The sequence below is a fragment of the Pteropus medius genome, unplaced genomic scaffold, assembly GCF_902729225.1.
Source record: "Pteropus medius unplaced genomic scaffold, Ma_sr-lr_union100, whole genome shotgun sequence".
In the NCBI taxonomy this organism is placed as follows: Eukaryota; Metazoa; Chordata; class Mammalia; order Chiroptera; family Pteropodidae; genus Pteropus; species Pteropus medius.
The window spans coordinates 61,113,682-61,137,359 of NW_024349800.1; the positions used below are offsets into that span (position 1 = coordinate 61,113,682).

General features: G+C 38.1%; 1 protein-coding gene across 3 annotated transcripts in view; it reads right to left on the reverse strand.

Annotated features, from left to right (window-relative positions):
* Positions 1 to 2,594: 2,594 nt before the first annotated feature.
* Positions 2,595 to 23,678, reverse strand: part of TAF1B (TATA-box binding protein associated factor, RNA polymerase I subunit B) — a 58,813-nt gene continuing 37,729 nt past the window's right edge. For 2 of the 3 annotated variants that reach the window (XM_039888094.1, XM_039888096.1), the window contains 7 exons: positions 21,796 to 21,943; positions 18,006 to 18,183; positions 17,382 to 17,428; positions 14,725 to 14,815; positions 11,212 to 11,282; positions 10,471 to 10,693; positions 2,595 to 3,065 (listed from right to left, as the gene is read on the reverse strand). In XM_039888094.1, coding sequence (XP_039744028.1) covers positions 2,864 to 3,065; positions 10,471 to 10,693; positions 11,212 to 11,282; positions 14,725 to 14,815; positions 17,382 to 17,428; positions 18,006 to 18,183; positions 21,796 to 21,943 — 960 coding nt within the window. In that variant the 3' untranslated portion in view covers positions 2,595 to 2,863. Of the gene's footprint in view, positions 3,066 to 9,886; positions 10,083 to 10,470; positions 10,694 to 11,211; positions 11,283 to 14,724; positions 14,816 to 17,381; positions 17,429 to 18,005; positions 18,184 to 21,795; positions 21,944 to 23,678 lie in introns of those variants that run through there. The other variant, XM_039888095.1, reaches the window with a different exon arrangement.

The window sequence follows — 23,678 nt, forward strand, 5'->3', positions numbered from 1 at the left end:
ATTATTGGGTTGTAAGAATTGTTTGTATAGATACAAGTCCTTAGTCAGATATGCGTTTTGCAAACATTTTTTCCCAGCTGGTGATTTGACTTCTCATTTTCATCACAGCGTCTTTTGAAGAGCAAAGAGGAAATAGATAACCTGAATAGCCCCATATGTATTAAAGAAATAGAATCTGTAGTTGAAAACCTTCCCAAACCATACCCCGATAAGCTTCATTACTAAACATTTAAGGAATAGCTACACAAATGCTTCTAGAAAATAAAAACAGAGAAGAGAATGCTTCACAATTCATTCTGAGATGCCAGCGTTACTCTGATACCAAAACCAGATAAAGAAAGCTACGAACACATTCCTTATGAACATGGAGGCAAAAATGCTTAACAAAATTTCAGCAAATCAAATTCAATAATATCTAAAAAGGATAATAGATCATGACCAAGTGGGGTTTCTCCCAGGAATGCACGGTTGGTTTAACGTTTGAAACGCAATATAATTTACCATATTAACTGACTAAAAAGAAAAACCATCCCATTATCTCATAGATGCAAGAAAAGCATTTGAAAAAAACGCCACCATTAAGTCTTGCTAAAAATTGTCAGCAAACTAGGCTAGAAGGGAACTTAATCTCACAAAAAGCATTTATGAAGACCTCTTTTCTATTTATACTAAGTCCTTATGAGATCCCATCTAGTTTCACAGTTTTGAAAACTTATTTATATTCTGGAGCTTTTTACATTTATATTGTCCCAGACCTCTAAACTATGGATTTCCCCCCCAACTGTCTATTTTGACATCTCTTTCATATCTAACAGGCATCTCAAACTCAACATGCCTCAAACAGAACTGATTTCCCAATCTCCACCTTTCTCAGGATTCTCTGTTGTATGAGGCCTAAAATTAAGACCCAATATTATGTGCTGCCTTGACATCCAGTGAAGTGGGGAAGGGCTTTGGCCCTTCCCACTTTGGCCCAAATGGCCTACCTACAAGTTCCCGTCTCCTCCGCGCCCGTGGAAAGGTCCCCTAACCAAACACACCTTATCAAGAAGACCAGGAGCAGTTCCTGCCTAACCCAGGGTAGTGGGTTTGTTTCCTGCCAGCCCACGAAATTATTCTAACTAGCTAATCACACCCCCACCGGGATCACTCCATCCTCCCACAATCCCTGGCTGTTCACTGTTTCCAAGTGGGTCCCTACTGGCTTTGTGCAAGTGTACGTGATTAATAAATTGCTGTTGGTCTCATGTGTTCAGCCATGCCCACAGCTCTAGGGTGAGAATAGCTAACCTCACAAACAGGATGAATAGGAAGCACGGAAAGCAGCTCTATCATGATAAATGGTACCTTAACTCAATTGCTCAGGAGAAAAAATTGGCATTTTCATTTCTCACACTCACAACCAACGCATCACCAAATCCTTATTTATTTCATGCTTAAACTGTATCTGGGACTCAATGACTTCACTCACACTCCAACCTGCTGTCTAAAGCACCATCTCCTGCCTGAGCCAGCACGCCAATCTCTAAAGTGGCCTCTCTGCCTGTGCCCGTTGCCCCTGCAGGCTGGTCACCACAAAGCAGCCAGAGAGATCCTTTTATGACATGGGTTGGATTACATCATTCTTTTGCTCAGCATTTTCTGATGGCTTCTTGTGACAACTCAGATAAAAGCCAAAGCCCTTACCACGGCCTCGAAGACAGCCTCTTCCATCCCACCTGCTACCCCTCTCCCCTTCGACCATGACACGCAAGCCGCCCTGAATCCACCTGCTGTTCCTGACTCCACTGCACGAACCTGCCTCAGAGCCTCTGCGTGTCCCCTCTGCCTAGAACGAGCCTCCTCTAGAGAGCTATGTGGCTTGCTCCTTCGTACTGTACTTCCTACAAGTCGGTCTCTGCTCACAGTCACCTGCCCAGAGGGTTCTTCCTCGATCACTTTTTATAAAATAGCCCGACCTATTACTTATCTCTTACCTTGCTTTTGCTTCATCGCAATTCATTACCCCAAATAGTATATATTTGCTTACTATCTGCCCCTGCCCAATTAGAAGATCCTTAAAGGCAGGAGTCTTGCTCGGTGCTGTATCTCCAGGGCCTAGAATGTGCCTGGAACATAGAAGTTGCTCAGTAAACATGTGTTGCATAATATGTGTGAGTTTGACTATCCTGTTTTTTTGGCTTGGCCTTTGTATTTCTTTTTTTTTCAAAGAGCTATCTTTTCATACCTCTTGCCCAGTTTGTCTTTTTCTTCTTGCTTTACAAGACCTATTGATATGTTAAGAAATTAATTCTTCATCCACCATATGCTACAAATATCTTTTCCCAGTTTGTCGTTCACGTTTGACTTTGTAGTCACATTTTCAATCTTTTCCTGTCAGCTTTTGGTTTTGAGGCATGCTTAGAGAGTTCTAGTCCATTCCAAAGTCATCAAAGCATTCACATTTGTTTTCTTCTAATATTTTATATATGTATCTATAAAAGATGAGAATTTTTAGGTGTTTGATCCATCTGGGATTCACTTGAAGGCATAAAGAATAAGGAAGTGATCTAGTTTGAAAAGAAAATTTAGCTCTAAGATACAGTGAATACAAATTTCTGGAAACCATTCATATAACATTGTTGTTTTAATTTTCTCAAAGAAAATTCAGAATTTAAAAAATAAATTCAAAGCTCAGTTTTTAAATATACATATCTATAAGCACATTGATACATACACGGAATATATGTATGAATGCCTATGTGTGGATGGATATATATGCAAAAAATCCTATTTTCCACAATTCTCTGGAATATTGTATTACAATTTGACATTACTGTCACTATTAAAATATTTTCTCAAGAAAGCTTCTGTTTTACTTTTCTCATTTTCTTACTTTCCTGGATCTTGAAGATTTCTTTTTTGTTTTACTGTATTTTGTTTTAAAAAGTTTCTTTTCAATTAAGCTCACTTCTTCATGGAGAAAGGAGGTCTTTATTCTTAGCAGGAAGGAGAAGAGATTTAGTATAAACTGATAACTCAGAGAAAAATTTGATTCTTCATAGGTTGTCACATGTTTACAGTAGCTAGAAGGGAAAGAAAAAAGAAGACGTTATTTTTAAATGGCTGTTTGGAAATGTATGCATCTAGCCCTTCAATGTCTCCCAAACAAATATATACGTTTAGGCTTAAAATAGTAATCTGAGCTGAAAGGAAACTTAGAACAATTTGGTAAAACTCCTTAATTTTACAATTTTACAAAGGAAAAATAATTAGCGCTGCCCATGGTCACCATGCAAGGGACACATAGGTGAAACCTTGAAGTTCTGCCACTCTGGTGGGTCCCCACTTCTTAGCATGATAAAGACAAACAAAAGCACACACAGAGAGCTTCTGTACATATTTTTAAAACAAACAAAAGGAAACAAATAACCCCAACCCCCACCAAAATAAGACACCAGACTTGCTAATATAGCTTGCAAACCGGTAGGAATTATAGAAGGAAGAGTTTACAAAGTAATTTCACTTACTTCAAAGTAGTAGAACCTGAATCTGATCAAATCTCTAACTACCACCAAATCTTTCATTCTAATTACCAATCTCTAACTCTAACTCTACCAAGGTATAGGCAATCTAAGGGACAGAGGAACATGTTAGATGGTTCAGGGGCCTATGATGCCATTTATATGGCATGGAAAATTGCACAGAACATATGACCTAGATTACTCAACAAGTAAATTGCAAGGAGTAAAAAGGAGATAAAGGAGGAATTTACAAACTAAAACACTTAAGGGATATCTCAGCCACTTGCAATGTATGGACCTCATTTGGATTCTGAGTTATTTTAAAAAGTATATGAAAATTGGGAAAATCAAAACAGTTACTGCATGTTTGATGATATTAAGGATTCCTATTAGTTTTTTATGTCTGGTTAATGGTATTATGGTTTTGCTTTAAAAAACATTTTGATGTTTGGAATTTGCTTCCACATAATCTGAGGATGTGGGTAGAGGGCTGAGTTGGGGCATGGATGAGGCAAGTCTAGCCTTGCCTTGTTGACAATTGTTGAAGCTGAGTGACGAGCACAGGGGTTCATTCTACTGTTCTATTTTTGAATATACTTGAAAATTTCCATAATAAGAAGTTTAAAAAACAAGTAAACAACATACAGAGAATATAAACTTTTAGATATTATGATTTATGTAACATACATGGTCCTAAATTCCTGAATGTTTATAATCACACTACAAAACTCTGCCACCTATCAGTTGTGACTATAGATAATTACTCTTGGTTCTCTCATCTATAAAACAGGAAAAAATAACAGTACCTACATCACAGGATGGATAAAAGGATTAAGTGTGAAATATATTAAGCACTTAACTCAATGGCTGGCACACAGTAAGGGCTCAAAAATGTTAATTTCTCTCGCATGCCTTTAAAATTGATTTATTTTCACTTAAAATCTTAAAGCTATTTTAATAATATACAATAAAGCCAATATCCTGCTATGTTCAGTAGTAGAAATTTAGAAGTCTCAATGGTTTGTTCATTGTTTTTTTTAGTATTTATTTTAAATATTTTTTATTTTTCAGTTACAGCTGACATTCAATATTATTTTATATTAGTTCAGGTGTACAGCACTGTAGTTAAGACACTTATATAGTTTACAAAGTGATCCCCCGACAGGTCTAGTACCCACCTGGCACTATACGTAGTTATTACATTATTATTGACTATATTCCTTATAGTATACTTTACACCCCTGTAACTACTTTGTAACTACCAATCTGTACTTCTTAATCCCTTCACCTTTTTTACCAGCCCCTCAACCCCCTTCCCATTTGACAACCATCATTTTGTTCTCTGTATCTATGAGTCTTTTCCTATTTCGTTCGTTCATTTATTTTGTTCTTTAGATTCCACATATAAGTGAGATCATATGGTATTTGTCTTTCTCTGTCTGACTTATCTCATTTAGCACAATACCCTCTAGGCCTATCCGTGTTGTCGCAAATGGTAAGATTTCATTTTTTAATGGCCGAGTAATATTCCAGTGTATATATGTGCCATGTCTTTATACAATAATCTACTGCTGTGCACTTAGGTTGCTCCCATACTTTGGCTATTGTAAAAAACGCTGCAAAAAACACAGAAGGGCACATATCTTTTCAAATTAGTGCTTTGGATTTCTTCAGATAAATACCCAGAAGTGGAATTACTGGGTCACAAAGTAGTTCTACATTTACTATTTTGAGGAGCCTGTTTTCCGTAGCGGCTGCTCCACCTTGCAATCCCGCCAACAGTGCACACGGGTTCTCTTTTCTCCACATCCGTGCTAACACGTGTCGTTTTTTGATTTATTAATGATAGCCGTTTTGACAGGTGTGAGGTGATACCTCATTGTGATTTTAATTTCCATTTCTCTGATGATTAGTGACATTGAGCATCTTTTCATCTTTTCGTATGTCTTCCATGGAGAAATGTCTATTCAGTTCCTCTGCCCGTTTTTAAATTGGATTTTTTTTTTTGGTGTTAAGTTGTATGAGTTCTGTATAAATTTTGGATATTGACTCCTTATCAGATGTATCATTGGCAAATACCTTCTCCCAACCAATAGGTTGTCTTTTTTTTGTTGATGAATTCCTTTGTTGTACAAAAACATTTTAGTTTTAGTCCCATTTGTTTATTTTTTCTTTTATTTCTCTTGCCTGAGAAGATATATCAGAAAAATATATTACCAAGAACAATGTCAGAGAGTTTACTGCCTATGTTTTCTTTTAGAGTTTTATGGTTTTAGGTCTTACATTTAAGTCTTTAATCCATTTTGGGTTCGTTCTTGTATATAGTGTAAGAAGGTGATCTAGGTTCATCTTTCAGCATGTATCTGCCCAGGTTTCTCACCACCACTTACTGAATAGACTGTCTCAAGGCCCACAGTATATTCGTGCTCCTTCGTCAAAGATTAACTTACCATGTAGGCATGGGGTCTCTATTCTGTTCCATTGACCTGTTTTTATGCCAGTGCCTTGCCGTTTTGATTACTATAGCCTAGTAGTATAGTTTGATATCAGGTAGTATGATGTCTCCAACTCTGTTCTTCTTTCTCAAAATTGCTGTGGCTATTCGGAATCTTTTGTGGTTCCATATAAATTTTAGAATTATTTGTTCTAGTTCTTTGAAAAATGCCATTGGTAGTTTGATAAGGATTGCATTAAATCTATACATTGCTTTGGGTAGTATGGACATTTTAATGATGTTAATTCTTCTTATCTATGAGCATAGTATATGCTTCCATTTATTTGTATCTTCTTCAATTTCTTTTTTTTCAATGTCTTATAATTTTCCGAGTCCAGGTCTTTTACATCATTGGTTAAATTTATCCCTAGGTATTTTTTTGATGTAATTGTAAATGGAATTGTTTTCTTAATTTCTCATTCTGATAGTTCATTATTGGTGTATAAAAATGCAACTGATTTCTGAATGTTAATTTTGCATCTTTACAGAACTCATTTATCAGTTCTAATAGTTTGTTTTTGTGTTTTTTTTTTTTGTAGAATCTTTAGGGTTCTCTATATATAGTTCATGTCATCTGCAAATAATGACAGTTTACCTCTTCCTTTCCGATTTGGATGCCTTTTACTTCTTTTTCTTTTCTGACTGCTGTCCCTAGGACTTCTAATTCTATGTAGAATAAAAGTGGTGTAAGTGGACATTCTTTTCTTGTTCCTGATCTTAAGGAAAATGATTTTAGCTTTCTCTCATTGAGTATGATGTTAGCCGTGGGTTTGTCATATATGGACTTTATTATGTTCTAATATGTTCCCTCTATTCCTACTTTGCTGAGAGTTTTTATCAGAAATGGATGTTGGATTTTGTCAGATATTCTTTCTGCCTCTACTGATGTGATCATATACTTTTTGTCCTTCATTTCATTTATGTGGTGTATCATGTTAACAGATTTGTGAATATTGAACCAACCTTGCATCTCAGGAGTAAATCTCACTTGATTATGGTATATAACGCATTGCTGGATTTGGTTTGCTAATATTTTGTTGAGGATTTTTATATCTATGTTCATCAGGGATATTGGCCTATAATTTTATTTTTTTGTAATGTCTTTGGTTTTTGACTCAGGGTAATGCTGGCCTCATAAAATAAACTTGGAAGCCTTCCCTCTTCTTGAATTTTTTGGAATAGTAGGAGAAGGATAGGTGTTAATTCTTTGAATGTTTGGTAAAATTCACCTGTAAAGCCATCCAGTCAAGGATTTTTTTGTTGGGAGTTTTTTTGATTACCGATTTGATTTCATTAGTAGTAATTGGTCTGTTCAGATTTTCTGTTTCTTCTTGATTCAGTCTTGGAAGATTGTATGTTTCTAGAAATTTATCCATTTTTTCCAGATTGTTTAATTTGCTGGCATTTAACTGTGTGTAGTATTCTCTTATAATCCTTTGTATTTCTTTGGTGCCAGTTGTCATGTCTCAGTTCTGATTGTTCATTGATTAATTTAATAGAAATAGGACATAAGTAATTTTATTTACAGGAATTCTTACAAATGAGGTGGGCTCTTGCTTTTCCTAATTTTTAATTTCAGCTGTTTTCAGTTACAAATAAATCTTAAAAAATTCAAATCAAACTTTTGTGGGACACCCTAAGCCCCTCCATTTTATGTGGAAGACAACTTGAAAAACCCTGGCTCTGCCTCTTCTTGTGGGAGGACAGATGAACTGCCTGCCCTTCTCGGGGAGGACAGGGGTGGACACTCCACTCGCCGGTGCCTATGACAGGTCTCTGGACCCAGCTGATTGTCAGCAACTGGCCAATTCATTCACAAAGGGGGACTTCTACGAATGTGAGGACTATTAAGGGCATTAAGATTCCTCAATCAAGATCCTGAGCTCTGCTCAAATAAAAGGGATAAACAACCTTCCACATCTGAAGTGCTCTTGCAGCCTTTCTCTGGTTAGTTCTCAAGGCCTGAGTGTTCGCGCGATTATTTTACAGGACATTTGTCTCTTTGAACCCCCAGAAAAGAGTCCTTCTGTGTAACGAAATTATATAGCTGAAGACCTGCTCTCTTAAGTATCAAAACATTTCATTTTCACCATTTTGGATGGAAATCTTAAAAACTGAGTTATACATTTTTTGGTTACCTTAGAGCATATCCAATATAATTTTTTTGCTTTCACAATTATATTATTACAAGTCTACTTTTATTGTGAAATTTTAGAAAACACAGTATGAAAAACAAAACCAAAGAGAATGTATGCAGCATTCTGGGACACAGTCAGGCTTATTTACGTGAAGCTGTTAATTATGTGTCATGAATGAACTTCAGACTGCTATAATTTCCGTTCTTTTGTCTGCTTTTGATTCTGATGCTGGCTCCTCTATTGTTTGTCAACTGGATGTCATTTATGTTTGCTGTCTAAATACCTCTCAGCAGAACACTTCTCGGTCGCCTTCTTACTGTGTTTCTTTTGATGCTTAGGAATCTGAAAATGAGACAACTCAGCCTGACAGAAACACGCCTGAAGGCAGAGTAAGCAGGCTCTGAGTGAGGGGCTAAGGGGCTTCCTGAGGAAGGTGCATAGCTTTAGTCACAGACTCTGTGACATTTTTATTGGTTGGCTGAAGCTGTTTTTGCTTACTCTATGGTTCTAGGCCATGGTCTAAATAGGCAAGGCTGACAGATGATTTTAGTACATGAACTCCTGGTATAAGTGACACTTTGTATATTTTAGTTTTTAGCTGCGTAGTTCATGCAGAGAAAACGATCTCGACTGTTTCATCTCTGACTATCCCCAGGTCTATTTATAATTAAATATCTTGCATTACAGTATTAAATCTTTGAAGTACACCCAAAAATCCACTGACTGTGCCACTTGAAAGACATAAAGATGTAAGCTGCCCGCTAACTCAGCCAGGACCGACTCTGCAGGCCGCCAAGGCAGAGGGCGCCAGCGCTGCACGTCCGCCCCTCACCGCGTGGGCGCCCCTCACCAGCCTTGACCGCACCCTTTTCTCTTCCTCCAACGAAATTCTAAAATCTGAAAAAGCCGTTGCCCTGACCACTGCTCCTCGTAAGTGGAGATGACCCTGGGCTTGGGTTGCGACCTTTCACTGTTGCTGCTGTTAAGACGGTGCCACTCCTTAACCACTATAGACACTGCTACACATTTTTTGAGCAGTTAATTTGAATACAGATAACTTCATTTTATCATCTTCGTCTTATTATCTTGATACTCAACTCAGGAAGTGAAACTCAACAGAAAATTAGTTTGTTTAAAATAGTAATAATGGCCAAAGTTATCATTTAGTGAGCATCTGTGACAGACAAAGAGTATCTCATTTAGCTCCCCTAAGAACCCTGCGTTCCAGCTGCCGCTTTCCATTCAGTCACTCCACAAACAGTTGCTGAGCATCTAGGACCTGCTCTAGCCTCCGGGACTTTTCATTAAGTAAGACAGAGGCCCAGCTAAAGGACCTTACATTCTAGTTTGGGGGGACAGACAAATACGCAAAATAAATACATAATACTATAATATATTCAATAGTGACAAAAGCTATAAGAAAAAAGAAAAGGGGCAAGGCAGATAGCGAAGGATGTGGGGGGTGTGCGCGGGGGAGGGCTGGTGCTGCTTAAACAGGGTAGTTAAGAAAGGCCTCTCTGAGGAAGAGAAATTTGAACACAATCTGAGAGAGGTGAGCCGTGTAAATACACGGAGGAAGAGCCGTCCCAGCTGGAGGCACGGGCGGGCGAAGGCCTGTGTGGGGAGGGACCTCAGCAAGTTCCAGGAGCAGAGAACTGCGTGAAGCGGGCAGTGAGCACAGGAGCGGGGCAGCAGGAGAGGTGAGGCTTAGCAGGGGCTTGTAGGCTCCCTCGGGCCTTTTGACTTTACTCTGAGGAAGATGGCAGTCACCGGAGGTGCTGAGAGTATGAGGAAGCTCAGTATCACGGCCTTGCTTCTGCGATCGGGCAGCGGAGCTGTGCGCACACGAGCAAGCAGGAGAGCTGCGTCCCCGTCCGAGCAGCCAGACTCCCCAGCACCGCCTCTAACCCGCTGTGGGAAACTGCCTTACAGACAATTTCCATGTCACTATGGGAATGAGATCAGGGAAAAAAGACCTTTCACAATGGCAAAAGTCTTTATAATCTGAAACTTTTTCCCCAGGTTTATTGAGATATGTAAGTCTCAGGTGTACAAGGTGATGATTTGATACATGCATAGACTGTGAAATGACTATCACAATAAGGTTGGTTAACACCTCCATCCCTAAAACTCTTAAACCACACTCAATGCATAATTCCGATTTTCTTGATTATAAGCTCACCATCTTCTATTTCCGACAACCTACCTGGCTCTCATTATAGCCAACTCCTTTAAATTACACGTGCCTTTTTAAAATTAGAAAAAGATACGACTTCAGGCCAAACTAGAGGTTGTATCATGTTTTTATCCTTTCATTTCTAAAAGCACCACATACCTTTTACAGAATTTCTGTGTACTAAGCCAATATAGTGAATTCTTGGTAGTCAGTGACTGGCCTTTCTTCGTCAGGATTCCCTGGAGGCTGTGTCCATGGAAACAAGTTCGATCTGTGTCTTCTTCATTCCAGTTGAACTGAAAACTTGAGGGTTTTTTTTTTTCAACAGTTGGTGTTGAATCAACTAGTGTGCTAAATTGTTTTTGTAGATTTACCACCATTTCTGGAAATGGAGGAAAAAAGAAAAGGAATAAAATAAAAACTAACGTTAAATCACAAGATAAGTCTGTAGTTTACCTGACAGTAACACATCAATGTTGGTTTCTTAGTACGACAAACGCACGTGGTAATAAAAGAGGGTAACATTAGGGAAACGCACTGGATGAGGGCTGAGGGGAACTACTTTAAAAAGGTTAAAATGGTCATTTTGTTATGTATATTTTACCACAATTTAAAAAAACGAATAAGATCACGTAAAGGCAATTCTCCAAACAAAACATTCTGAAAGTCACAGGAACACAGGACTTCAGATTTTGAGGGGAACTTAAGCTCTGTTTGGTATAGCGGCGTGCTTCTAAAATGGATTCCTATGGAGGCTCCTTATAGTGGATACGTCTTTGGCTGTGCCCTGGAACACTTGTTAAAGAAAAAATTACTCATGCTTCACTTTTCAAGTCAAGGTATTCAGCTCTTCTCCAACTCTGCTGCTGCCTGGCGTTAACAGGAGGAAACGCAACTTACCTCTTCTTTTGTACGCCACTGACCTGTCGATGGAGGAGTGGTAGAGTGGCTTTTCGCTCTTCCACACGAACCTGCACAGGGTAAAACAACAGCTGGAGCGGGATGGAGAAGAAAGGGACCTAAATACATTTCAGAGAAGTGTCTCTGAAGCAATGTCTGAAATGCCTGATATTCAGTGTAAAAGCTCTGGCTTCGGAGGACCCATTGGCATATGTCTACAGAGCTTATGTCCTAGAAGTAGGTAGCACTAAAGGAGAGAACAAAGCGACAGAATGATGTGCTCCTCCCAAGAGCCTCCCAGCTGCCATGAGCCCCCGAAGGAGCTGTTAATTATACGAAACACCGGAGGCATGGCTTCCCACACGTGAGGTTCCCCTGCTGGCTGTTCTCATACAGTGAAGGTGCCTAAGAAACAAACGACGGGTTCAATCGCCCTCGTGCTGAGGAGTAAGCTGGCGGTTCTTCTGACACTGGTAAGCCACACAAAGTGAACAGTTAAGGGCCAGACTTCCGTCGTTTAATGCCTGGAGTCAATCCTGTCCCTGGTGGGAATGAGAAGGAATGGTCTGGATGCCAGCATGACCCAGCCCTAACGGTCGCATGCTGACCTGACCTACCCTTGCCCGGGGAAGGCCTGGCAGGGAGGCGCCGCTGTGGAATGGAGACCCACGACAGACACAAGACATCGCCTCCTGAGCAAAACCCAAGAGTCGTGTGGGCCCCTTCCAGACTGTGGATGGCCGCCGAGAGTCAGGCTAGAGGGAAGCGACACGTCCCATCTCTACTTCGTTAAATTTTGCAAGCAGACGGCTGCTCTGGGACAAAGATCACGCTTCATGTTCACTTTGAGTCTCGTTCTCACTAACTCTGAGTTTCCTGAAGTGCGCGATTTTCATAATATGCAGTAAAAAATGAGAACTGCCTTCTTTTTGACCCCAGGCCACGTTCTTATTCTGAGAGGCAGTGTGGCAAGAAGAGGACTGAACCAGAGGACCTGGGTCCACCCACCCCCCGCCCCCATCATCAGGGAGCAGAAGACACGGAATCAGGGTTACCAGAAGATTATGTGTAAACTAAACTTCAGCGAGCCACACCACATCTAAAATCTATCAGAAAGCTCGCCATTTACCCCTATGGCAAACGAGTTTGTGATTATTTCAGATTTCTGTTGTTGCTGTTTTCTTAAATAATAAGAGTAACAACATTCTCAAGGTAAAAAATTGCAAATAACAAAGAAGTTCCCTAAACACTCTTATTCCCATCTCTGGATAAACCCTTGTGAATACCTAATCTAGATAGATTTTCTTATGCATTTATAATAAATGCCTAAGCAAGTAGGTGTATAGTCAACGAGGTATTGTTAGTACTTCTTTGGGCTCATATGCTCAGAAAATGGGAAAGACAATCTAAAATAACAATACTCTGTTTATACTCCTTCTTCAAAATTTAATTTACTCTGCTTACCTCTCCCCCAAACTACAAAAGCTACAAAAACAGAGACATAGCACAAAGTCCTAATGTTTCCTACGGGAAACCAGAGAGCCCGGCATCTAGTCTACACGATTTGTTTCCCCACTGTTAAAAGCTAAGGTGTAATTTACATAGTCGATTCAGCCTGTTCAGTGCAGTTCCGCTAGCTTTTACACACGCCATCACGTAGTCACACTGTGATTACTATATAGAACACCTCCATCACTCCAAAGATCTCTCGGGCCTCTTGACAGTCAACCCTTCTCCAAACCCCCAGATCTTGGATCTCAGGCAACTGCTGATCTGCTTTTCTGGCCTTATAGTTTAGCCTTCTCCAGGATGTCAGATAAATGGAATCATATCGCATGTAACCTTTTGAGTCTTTCGTGGAGCATAATGCATTTAAGATTCACACACAGTGTTGGATGTATAAGAATTTTGTTCCTTTTTATCGCTGAATACCACTCCAGTGTACAGATATACTAGTTTGTTTATCCATTCACCAGCTGAAGGGCATTTGGGTTGTTGCTAGTTTGGGGCCATTGTGAATTAAGCCACAATAAACATTTGTATGTAGATTTTTGTATAAGCTTGTTTTCATTCTGAGTAAATATCTAGAAGTGAAAACTACTTGGTAGTATAATAAGTGTATGTTAACTTTATTAGAAACGGCCAAATTTTCCACAGTGGCTGCACCACTTTGTACTCCCACATTTGGCACGGTCAGTGTTTTGTTTGTTTTGGTTTTTAGCCATTCGCATCGTGGTTTTAATTTGCATTTCCCTTCTAACATCCCTTCATGTGCCATCCATACATCTTGGGTAAAGTATCTGTTTGAATCTTTTGTCCAGTTAAAAAATTGGGTTGTTTTCTTATTGTATGAGGATTCTTTATATAGTCTAGATATAAATCTTTATCAGATATGTGATTTGCACATATTGTCTTCCAGCCTGTGGCTTCCCATTCTCTAATAGTGTCTTAGTGATCGACATACACTACTGTGCTTAGCCCAAAGCATCTATGAAGTGGGATCCTGGTAATGGATCTCCTGGACAATCTCTTCCCTGGGGCCGGTGTCTTCCAGGAAAATAGCCACTGAGACCCAATGGCTAAAGAGACACTTGTTCTCAGACAAGGAAGAGGAAGAACTTATTCTTCCCTGGGTATCAGGATAAGCTCACCTCTCAACCCTTCTTCTTTACCCTTGTCCATCAAACATGAATAGTGAGAAACTGTCACTCCTCTCCCCTGTTAGGCAAGGGCCCTGCTCCCCACTGCGCTTTATTCATCTGTTAGTCTGTTTCTCTATTTAAAAGCTCTCTTAAATTGAGAAGAAATAACCTAGTTTTACCTGTGAAAATAAAAATTTAGTTCTTAAAGTATAAAGTGGACATAATCATTCCTACTTATAAGGAAACTAGAACTGAATGAATTATCATTTAACTTGAGGAACCTTGGTTTTTCTCAAAGGATATAAATGATTTGATCAAATGAGTATTACTGTAAATTTATATAAATTACAGAGATACTGACTTTTGTTTCAAAGTCTCCAAATTTTAAAAATAGATATGAAATTGTTCAAATTAGAGATCAATAGTAACGTACTCTATATTAAATAAGATATCATATCTCTAAAAATTTATGAGCCAACTAGATTTCAGTGCACTGAGACTCAGAGGTTAAGTAACTTGCCCATGGTCACATAGCTAGTCTGCCATGCAATCAGGATTCAAACCCAGCATGAAATCTATGCTCTTTCCATTCTACAATAATGGACCTACGTCAGAATGAGAGTTCAAAGTCAGACGCTGAGACTGAACTGAATACAATCTCTTCCTGCTTTCCTTTGTTTTGGTTTCTTATAGGAACCTTTATTTTGGGACAACATTCCAATTAAAGAAAAAGTTAATTAGGGAGCTAATATTTCTAGGAAAAATGTCACCAGGTTGATGAGTCTATACTGATGAAACTTCAGTTTTCAAATGTAAAGTAACAGTCTTGAAAATAAAGAAGGTGAATCTAAAACTTGAAGAGATAACATACTTTGCCCTGGCTTCCTCCCATTTTTGTTTTTTCTCATCGAAAGATTTCTTCATAACTTGATACCATTTTCTGAAATCGAACCATGGCTTATCTGAAAAAAGTGAAATCCATGATTATTAACCAAATAAGTCACATTATAATAATATACACTGTTCATCTGAATCTTCATTCATTGACATAGCTAAACATTTACATAATAGCCCTTGGAAATTATGGATGGAATCACCGTCTCTGTACTCTAATATGACTCCTGAGCAATCAGTCTCTCCTTCCCCTGAGTTTCTACTGAGATCATAGCCCTAACTAGATTATACAGAAACCATCTTTTTATATGCCTGTTTTTCCTAGATTTAACTATTACCTCCTTAAGAACAGAAGACATATTTTGTTTGTCACTACACAATCACACCTCTTCGTCCCAACCCAACACCCAGCACAGTGCCTGGCACATATGTTCCGATATGACTGAGAAAACATGGATTAAAAAACAAATGATTAATAAGTGTGTGAAATGGTACTACAGTCGCTGAATCCAGACTTCCAGTTTCGTCAGCTCCTGTTCCTGTTCTTCCTAATCCTAATCCAAATCCGAAGTTCCTAAGAGTAAGTAAGAAAGTGGATTGCACTGGACAGTTGGTGTGAGTGAGTGTGTGCTCAAGATGTCAAGGTTAGCGAGATAACAGATTTGGATGTAGTCAAGTACAGTCGCTCCTCACTCCTTTATTCACTCTATGTGGGGACGGGACGAGAAGAAAAGATAAAATGAAGTGAAAGGTAAAAAAATATATATAGTGTGAGGAAGTCAGAAAAAAGGAAGGCTGATGGAAGGAAGATACTAGATATTCTCTAATGAAGAGTCTCCTTCAGTGTCTAGTTAAACATATTTTCAAGTGGCCAAAATAATCATCACTTAATCCAATACGGCCCTGTAGGCCACACACCTACAGAGAGGCAGCTACCACAGAGCTGTGCGTATAGAGGGGAATCATCAAAATCAGTGGGACACAAGGTCTGGGACCTTAAGTTAGGTTATAAGTCTGTCACCAACGATGCGGGGAGGTGGGAGGGTGGGCGGCAGGGAACAACCACCCTCGCCCCGCTGACAGCAGAGATTTATTTTGAGGATCAAAGGGAGATAATATGTCAAAGTGCTCTGTTTACTCGAAATATCGACAGAGTCCACAATGGCCCTTTAGCATGAGAAGGGACATCAGAAGACATCTTGTTCAATCTTTTGCTCTGTGGAGCCAACATGAAACAACGTAACGTATAGAAGGAAGTATTTTGCACACAGCTGGAAAGAACACACGCTGGTCGCTGCCATTAAATGCAAGCTCCCCAAACCAATGAATATACATGCGGAATTAAAAAAAAGTCAAATTCAAAGAAAAAGAGAGTAGAAATGTGGTTGCTGGGGCTGGAGCTGGGGGAAATAGGGAGAGGCTGGTAAAAGGGTACCAAATTTCGGCTACATGATGGATAAGCTCTGAGGATCTCATCTAAAACATGGTGACTATAATTGGTAATACTGTATTGTATAATTGAAATAAGAGAGTAGAACTAAAATGTTTTCACCAAAAAAAAAAAAAACAAAAAAAGTGATGAATGTGTTAACTGGATAGGAGGAATCCTTTTACAATGTATATGCATATCAAATCATTGCAATGTATACTTTAAATATCTTATAATTTTATATGGTGGTTATTTCTCAGTAAAGCTGAACATTTTATAAAAAGGACAATGAACGTAAATCATACAGAGAACATTATGAAACTGGAATTGAATTTAAGAATTCATGTATTTATCAAACTTTACTGAGTTGCTCTGAGGCCAGTCACTATGTTAGGCACTTAGAAATACATTACAAAAAAAAAGTAAGAAGCATTTGAGATCTTGCTTCCTGGCAAGTCATCAGTTTTGACTTAAACAAACTCATAAAAATCCTCTAAAAAAAAAGTAAGAAAGACATGGCCCCTCTCTCTAGAAGCCCACAATCTACCTATCTGTCTATCATTTATGTAGAACTTACCTTATGCCACATATTCCTCTAACACTTACAAACACTGACCATCTAAGTATGACACACATACTTAGTCCCCTAGTTGTAATACAACGTGCTAAACATCTAACAGAAGTGTGGGCAGGAGGAGTCCTGGCAGGAGTGATTAGTTCTGATTCAGAAAAAGGTGAAGTGGGGAGCAGGTGTGAAGAGAAGGTAGAAGAACGTGTTTATGTTGCATCTTGAAGAATGAGGATGGATTTGCCAGGGACTGAGGAGTTCAGGGGTAGGAAGGGAAGGGCACTTCAGGCAGAAGGACAGGTGTGAGCAAAGGTTGAAGGCATTAGAACAGATGGCGCGGTCACAGAAATGCCCGTAAGGTCATGGCCTAGTACAGCTAGTGAGCAGAAGCTGGGATAAAAAGCAAGCTGGCCTTTACACGCAGTAGGAAGTCACTGGACTTTTTAGTAACCTAGAGATATAATTAGATAGCTACATAAAAAAATAATCCTGGTACCAAAAAAAAAAAAAAAAACAATTTCTCTATATATACATTTATATGTATACTTGCAGGTTTTCAAAGTTTTTTCCCTACATTTATTGCATCTTTTAATCCATTGTTTACACTTTGAATTTGATTGCTAAAAAAATTAAGTACCTTCTTTGTTCTCTTCATTATGTTTCTCAGCAATAGTGGACAAAGACCTGGAGATACCAACAAACAAGTCAAGTTGTTTAGGAATCACTTATTTGAAGACAGTTAAATTCTGAATTCTTCTGAAAAAGTACATAACAGCGCTTGAAACCGATATCAACTTTAACGGAGAAGCAGTCATTGAAACAGGGGAGGGGGCACTGCATGCACCGCCACCCTTTGCTGGCATCTGGGAGTGGCAGCATTTTAAGATTCCTTTACTTTCCAAAATAATCTTGGAGACACGTAGTGCCGGAAGCCTAAAAGCATACAGGCATACAGATGAAGTGCCAAACGATTCTTTAGGATTTAGGTATGATGATTTAAAACTCAGGAATCAGTGGAACAATGAGAAACATGTCTATCTAAAAAATAGAAATAAAGCATGATACAGACAACTTACTAAGGTAGAAGGAAACCTCTGACAACTAGCTGAATCAAAATATTACATAAGAAGTAATTGTTGCTATTAGTCAATGTTCTCTAACAGCTGAGAGTCCATTTTCTACTGAGATAACATATGGAGTCCTACACTCTAATTAGGTAAAAACAATAGTTTTCTTCCTCATCAAATTGACATACACTTACCATTCTAAATTGTCATCCAGTAAAAAGAGCAGTTTCAATACTACTACGATGACAGCTACAGCTTGTACATCATATTTAACAGTTTTTGCCATTTTAGCTACAGGATCGAATGTCAGAAAATCTACTTCTCCGATTCCTGCCATTTTTATCACCTGGCAGGTGAAACTGTGCATTTCATCTGTTGAAGGAAAAAAAAACCAGTAACACATGAATTAAATCTAAGAACACTTGTACGGTACCGGCAGCCGTCTTCGCTTAGCCCCCTTCTGGACGCTACAGCAAAGAGTTTACTTCTTTGCTCCCTCTTAAACTTGAGGGCAGACTCAGTCTTGTTTTATATGTCTTCCTAAGTGCAGCAATCTGCACATCGTTGGTGCAACCTACGGTTTATGGTGAAGAATGAGTAAAAAATAAAACTAATTTCTTTATGTTTAAGTAAAAAAATTCCAGTGATTAAAAAATGTTTTGTTTCACAGAGAAACAGAACATGTATAACAATGATAATTTAATATGCATCTAAGTAGTTTTATATGTCTACCAAATTCTAATAGCTAAAGTTTTCACCAGGCTTTTATTTGTTCTTTCAAAAAACGTTTAGTTAGCAACTACGATGTTCTGGGTATTGGAGATAAAACAGAGCCCTCTCTTTGAGAAGCTTGCTTTTTAGTAATATGTACATATTTGAATGCAATGTGATCAGGGCTATGACAAAGATAAGATGGTGCTTTGGGGAAATGCAGATAGTTCAAGATAAGGCTTTGGTGTTACTTGTGGAGACATGGGCAGGGCCAGATCACGAAGGTCTTTGTGTGATAGAGAATTTGGGCTTATTGTTACTGACTATTTCAACTTACAGATTCCATATGAATTATTCATGGGCTTCATTCAGGTACAAAATGATTAGGAAATACAAAATTAAGCTCAAATCAACAAGCATTTATTGAATGCCTACTGTGTAAAACACACTGTGCTATAATGAAGAAAACCAGAAAAATAAACAATAGCTAGGACTCTTACCTTCAGACACATATACTTATAACATGAAAAAAAAATAATTTTAAAATACATTCATTAAAATTTTACATATTACCTGTACAGAGTTACAGAGGTTATAGTCTCTTCTAATTTAAAAGCTGACATTATTATTATAAAGAATGGCATTTATTGAAACTTGTCTCCTATATTTCTTTTAAAATTAATATCCTGAACTGCTTCTCTTACACCAAAAGTATGGAAGAATAAAAAGTCAAATGGAAGAAATTATGAGAGAGGAAGTGGGCATAGCAGAGAAAAACTAAAGGGTCCAGAATCCTGAACCAGAGCACAACGTGGAAAGACCAGCTGTGAGATGTGAAGACTCGGCTGCGGGTATGCTCTCTGCCAGCTACCAGTTAGGTGTGTCCTGAGCCCGGCTAGTCTCAGCTGTAAATGAGAACACCCACCTGCCCTCCCTTCCCACCTTCACAAATGAGGTCATATAAGTGAAAGCACTGTGGAAATGCTAAAGTTCCCCACAAATTATATATATGTGTGACAGCCGCCAGAAGTTCTGCCAGGCGCGTTTGTTTGTCCCAGGATGAGGAACAATACTAGAAAATGTACTTGGAGCTCACTCAAAGCCATCAGAGTCAGTGCTTACTCAGTAAGGGTGTGTGCGACACGCTTGCTGAAACCTTTCTATACAGTTCCAGAGACCACGTGGTCACACGAAAAGGCTCCGGGCAGGGGCCATTTGTTGCCACAGCATACTTAAAACTACTTTCGGCTTTCTGGGAACCCTAAAACCTCTCTATGTAAATGTGCCAAGTACACAGGTCTCTTCGACTAGCGGCACCACAGAACTGATGGTACTGTGGAGAGTACATCCATACATGTGAAATGGAGACGTCCTGGAGGCCTTATATCTTATGGGCGGTTAGCAAAGCAACGACGCGTTTTAGAATCTAAATCCTAAGGTGCAAGGACTATCACATCTTAATTTGTAGATCTATTCTGTTTACTGTTTTTCCCCCACTATTAAGTAATACAAACTCAACATAGGACATTTATAAGATACATAAAGGTAGGAGAAAGGAAGAAATGCATTACCATAACTTATAAATAAGTTAGTATTTTAATATTTTGGTATATTTACTTCTAATATTTTTTTAATATTTCATTTTATGTAGCTATGGTTATAATATATATAATTTTGTAATGTGGCTTATTTCATTGTTTATTATAACATAAACATTTTCCATGCTTTTCTGAGCTCTTCACAAATATGATTTTAAAAGCTGCATAATGTTCCACTGAATATATACACCACTGTTTACCTAACCACAAACTTTCTGTTGGATATTTGAGTTGTTTTTGATTTTTCGGTATTATAAATAAGGAAGTCAATAACATTTATGTATAACTTTTTATATTTCAAATTACTTCTATTGAACAGTTTGTGAGAAATGAAATTTCTCTATCCTGATTCTTTATAATACTGTCTCCAAAAAGGCACTTAATAAACTTCACATGATAGGAATGTCTCTCTCTGCACATTACAATGGATTTAATTCTACTTGTTACTCTCAGGAAGAGTTAGGTGAGAATCACTGCTAAACTTCACGCACTGGCCAGAAAATACTGCCCCCCACACGCTTGTCCAATTGAGCTGCACGCTTGCCATAACCCAGCTATGTCACTTATATTTTAGTAACATCTGCTATTTCTTCCACATCTAGTATTCCTTTAATGAGTTCAAGATTTTGGAGTACATGAGAGAACCCAGGAACTTTCCATATTTTGAAAGAACCATCAAAGAAGTAAATTTAAAAAAAGCAAAATCCAAAACAGTAATTCTGGAATCTTAATCAAATAGTGATTTTTGAAATCTCAATGAGACACCTACATTCCTTAGCTTAATAAGTAATTTATTTGAAAAGTTTACATTATTTCTATTCCTTTAAAAATACTGTAAAATTATAGACTTAATATTTATATTCATGTATATATCACTACATATTTATATTTATTTAAAATTTTACTATATTTATGGTTTTATATATTGTTTTTCTCATATACCTATTTTCCTTTTCTATTAAAAATATACTCAATCACATTTTTGACATTGCTTAAGCAATAGTATAGTCACACCATGTTTGCATTTTCTCTTAAAAATGAAAGTCCTGAACTTCTCACATTTCTAGTTTAGCAAGAAATTCAGGAATGGATTCCATCGGCAGATTCTATCGGGTTACCTACGTCTTGGTATATTGTGAACAAGGCCTAGCAAAGCTCTTCCCAGTCTGTTTCATCACCTTAAAAGAGTTCGCTGGGATGTGAACAGACTTTGAGCTCCATTTGTTTTAGGAACTGGAAATAGCATTATGTTACCAAACAATAAAACTGTTAACATAAATTAGCTTGTAAGATTTTTAAGAATTAGAATTCATTATGTAATAACCACCCTTTGTATGACTGAAGAAGTGCTGCTTTCGTGGGGGGCGGGCACCCAGGTCATTGCTAATGCGCTGGGACATCTGTTACTTGCTCTCAGCAAACTTACTGTAAAAACCAAATACTATTCTCTCAAGCATATTCCTCACATCAAAATAGAACTCTTTATTTATGGACAGTGCCCTTTAAACCACTTTAAATGGCCTGAAAGGTTTTAAGAAAGGATTCTGACATTAAACTTCACGTTCTATGGACCCTGTCGGCTGGCTCTACTGGTCTGTGATTTGAGAGGATTCTTCTATATTTCACACATTACGATTCTAGTAGTAGAAGCTTCCTCATCAAATACCGCACTCACCGGGGAGATTGACTTCCATCAAGTATTTCATACACAAGATGTCTGGATGAAGATAGCAGTCTTCAGTTATATCTGGGAAACGAGGCAAATCTAAAAATGTGGCAACTTCAATCATTTTTTTATAGATATCCTCGTAGTCAGGCCAAGACTGAAAGAAAAGCAAGATAGTCAAAGAAGCAACTTCTACAACATAAATTATTAAAAAATATTTCTGATTTTAAAAGTAATATGTATTCATTGACTAAAATTGGGGATGTGGAGAAAAGCATGACTACCCATAAATTCCTAATATCCTAATTTAGCACTTTTTAACAGTAATAACATTAAATTTAAAAGCCGCTAAAATTCTATTTGGCTCATAAAACTCTACTGGCCTTGCCCATGATATAGCAAAATCGTTACTTCTTGCCAGTCATAGAAGAACCGGGGGGAAGGGATAAAGCTTTGACCCAAATGGAGTTACAGTGTTGTCATAACTGCTCTCACGCAGGCACCTTCTTTTTAATCTTCAAATTCACAGCTAACAAATTTAGCTCATTGTTACATTCATGTGCTTCTATGTGGGAGATAACACCAGGGTTTAAGCCTAATAGTTAAAAATCCACAGTTCGACTTCATATTAAACTCTCCCATACAATAACATAAGATTCTCTTATAGAATTCAGGAAAATCTATAAGCTAATACCATTAAATTAATTCTGCTTACTTTAAGATTACCCCTGTAGTTTACTGGGTATGCTACTTATATTTTTACAATTTATAAACATTTGTGATATTAATACTACATATAATTTTTCCCCATTTACTCATCTGTTCACATAGAAATACGGAATGTAGAGTCTATTCTATGCAAGGTACTTTGAGAAATACAAAGATGAATAAAACAATCTCGTCAAGGAATTTATAATCTCGAAAGGGAGATAAGGTATGTAAAAATGACTACAGTACAAGATAGAAAGCTATCAAATACCACAGTAAGGTTAAAAAAAAGAAGCTATGGGATTTCAGAAAACATAACATTTCTGATATGGTAGACCCCTGTTCGGTTTGCATACAAATATTCTGGAAACCTGTTTGGCAATATTTATTAAGCTCGAGTGTTTGCACATTCTATGACAAAGCAATTCTACTCCTAGCTACATATACCCAGGAAAAAATGTGCATGCATGTCCACAAAACCCATGTACTAGAATTTACATAACAACACTATTTGTAAAAGCCCCAAGCTGGAAACTCCAAATGCCATTGACGATAGGACAGACAGGTAAATTCTGATACAGTCTCACAGTGGAACACTATACAGCAAAGAAATGAATGCTCTACAAGCAACAGTACGAATGAATCTTCAAAACATAATGTTAAAAGAAGCCAGATGCAAAAGAGAATGATTTGATGTATATAAAGCACAAAACTCAGCAACTCAGCACCAAGCTTCTGTACGGTCAGAAGTCAGGACAGTGACTACTCTGGGGGTAGGGGAGGAAACGACTGGAAGTGAGCAAAAGGGTAGAGCTTCTGGGCTGCTCGGAATGTTGATTCTCCATCGGGGCCTGGTTCAGTCTGTGGAAATTCATCAAGGTATGTACATCTGTGATACGTTCACTTTTCTGTATGTGCGGTTCACTTCAATAAAAAGTTTTTAAAAAGTGGGAAGAGATAGAATATAGAAATAGAGAGATTGCCAGTTAAGTGAACTATTTTGTGTAACAGAATCACTTCATATATGGCCTTGTAAGAGCAATATTCTAGTTGGCAAATTCAGTGGGAAAGACCTTAGGATAGGTGAGTGTGGTCCAACTTTCCAAATTCCTGGCCCTTCTTGTACATCCCAGTGATGGGGACGCAATGCCTTACCGGAAGGTGGTCGATTCCATTTTTAATGG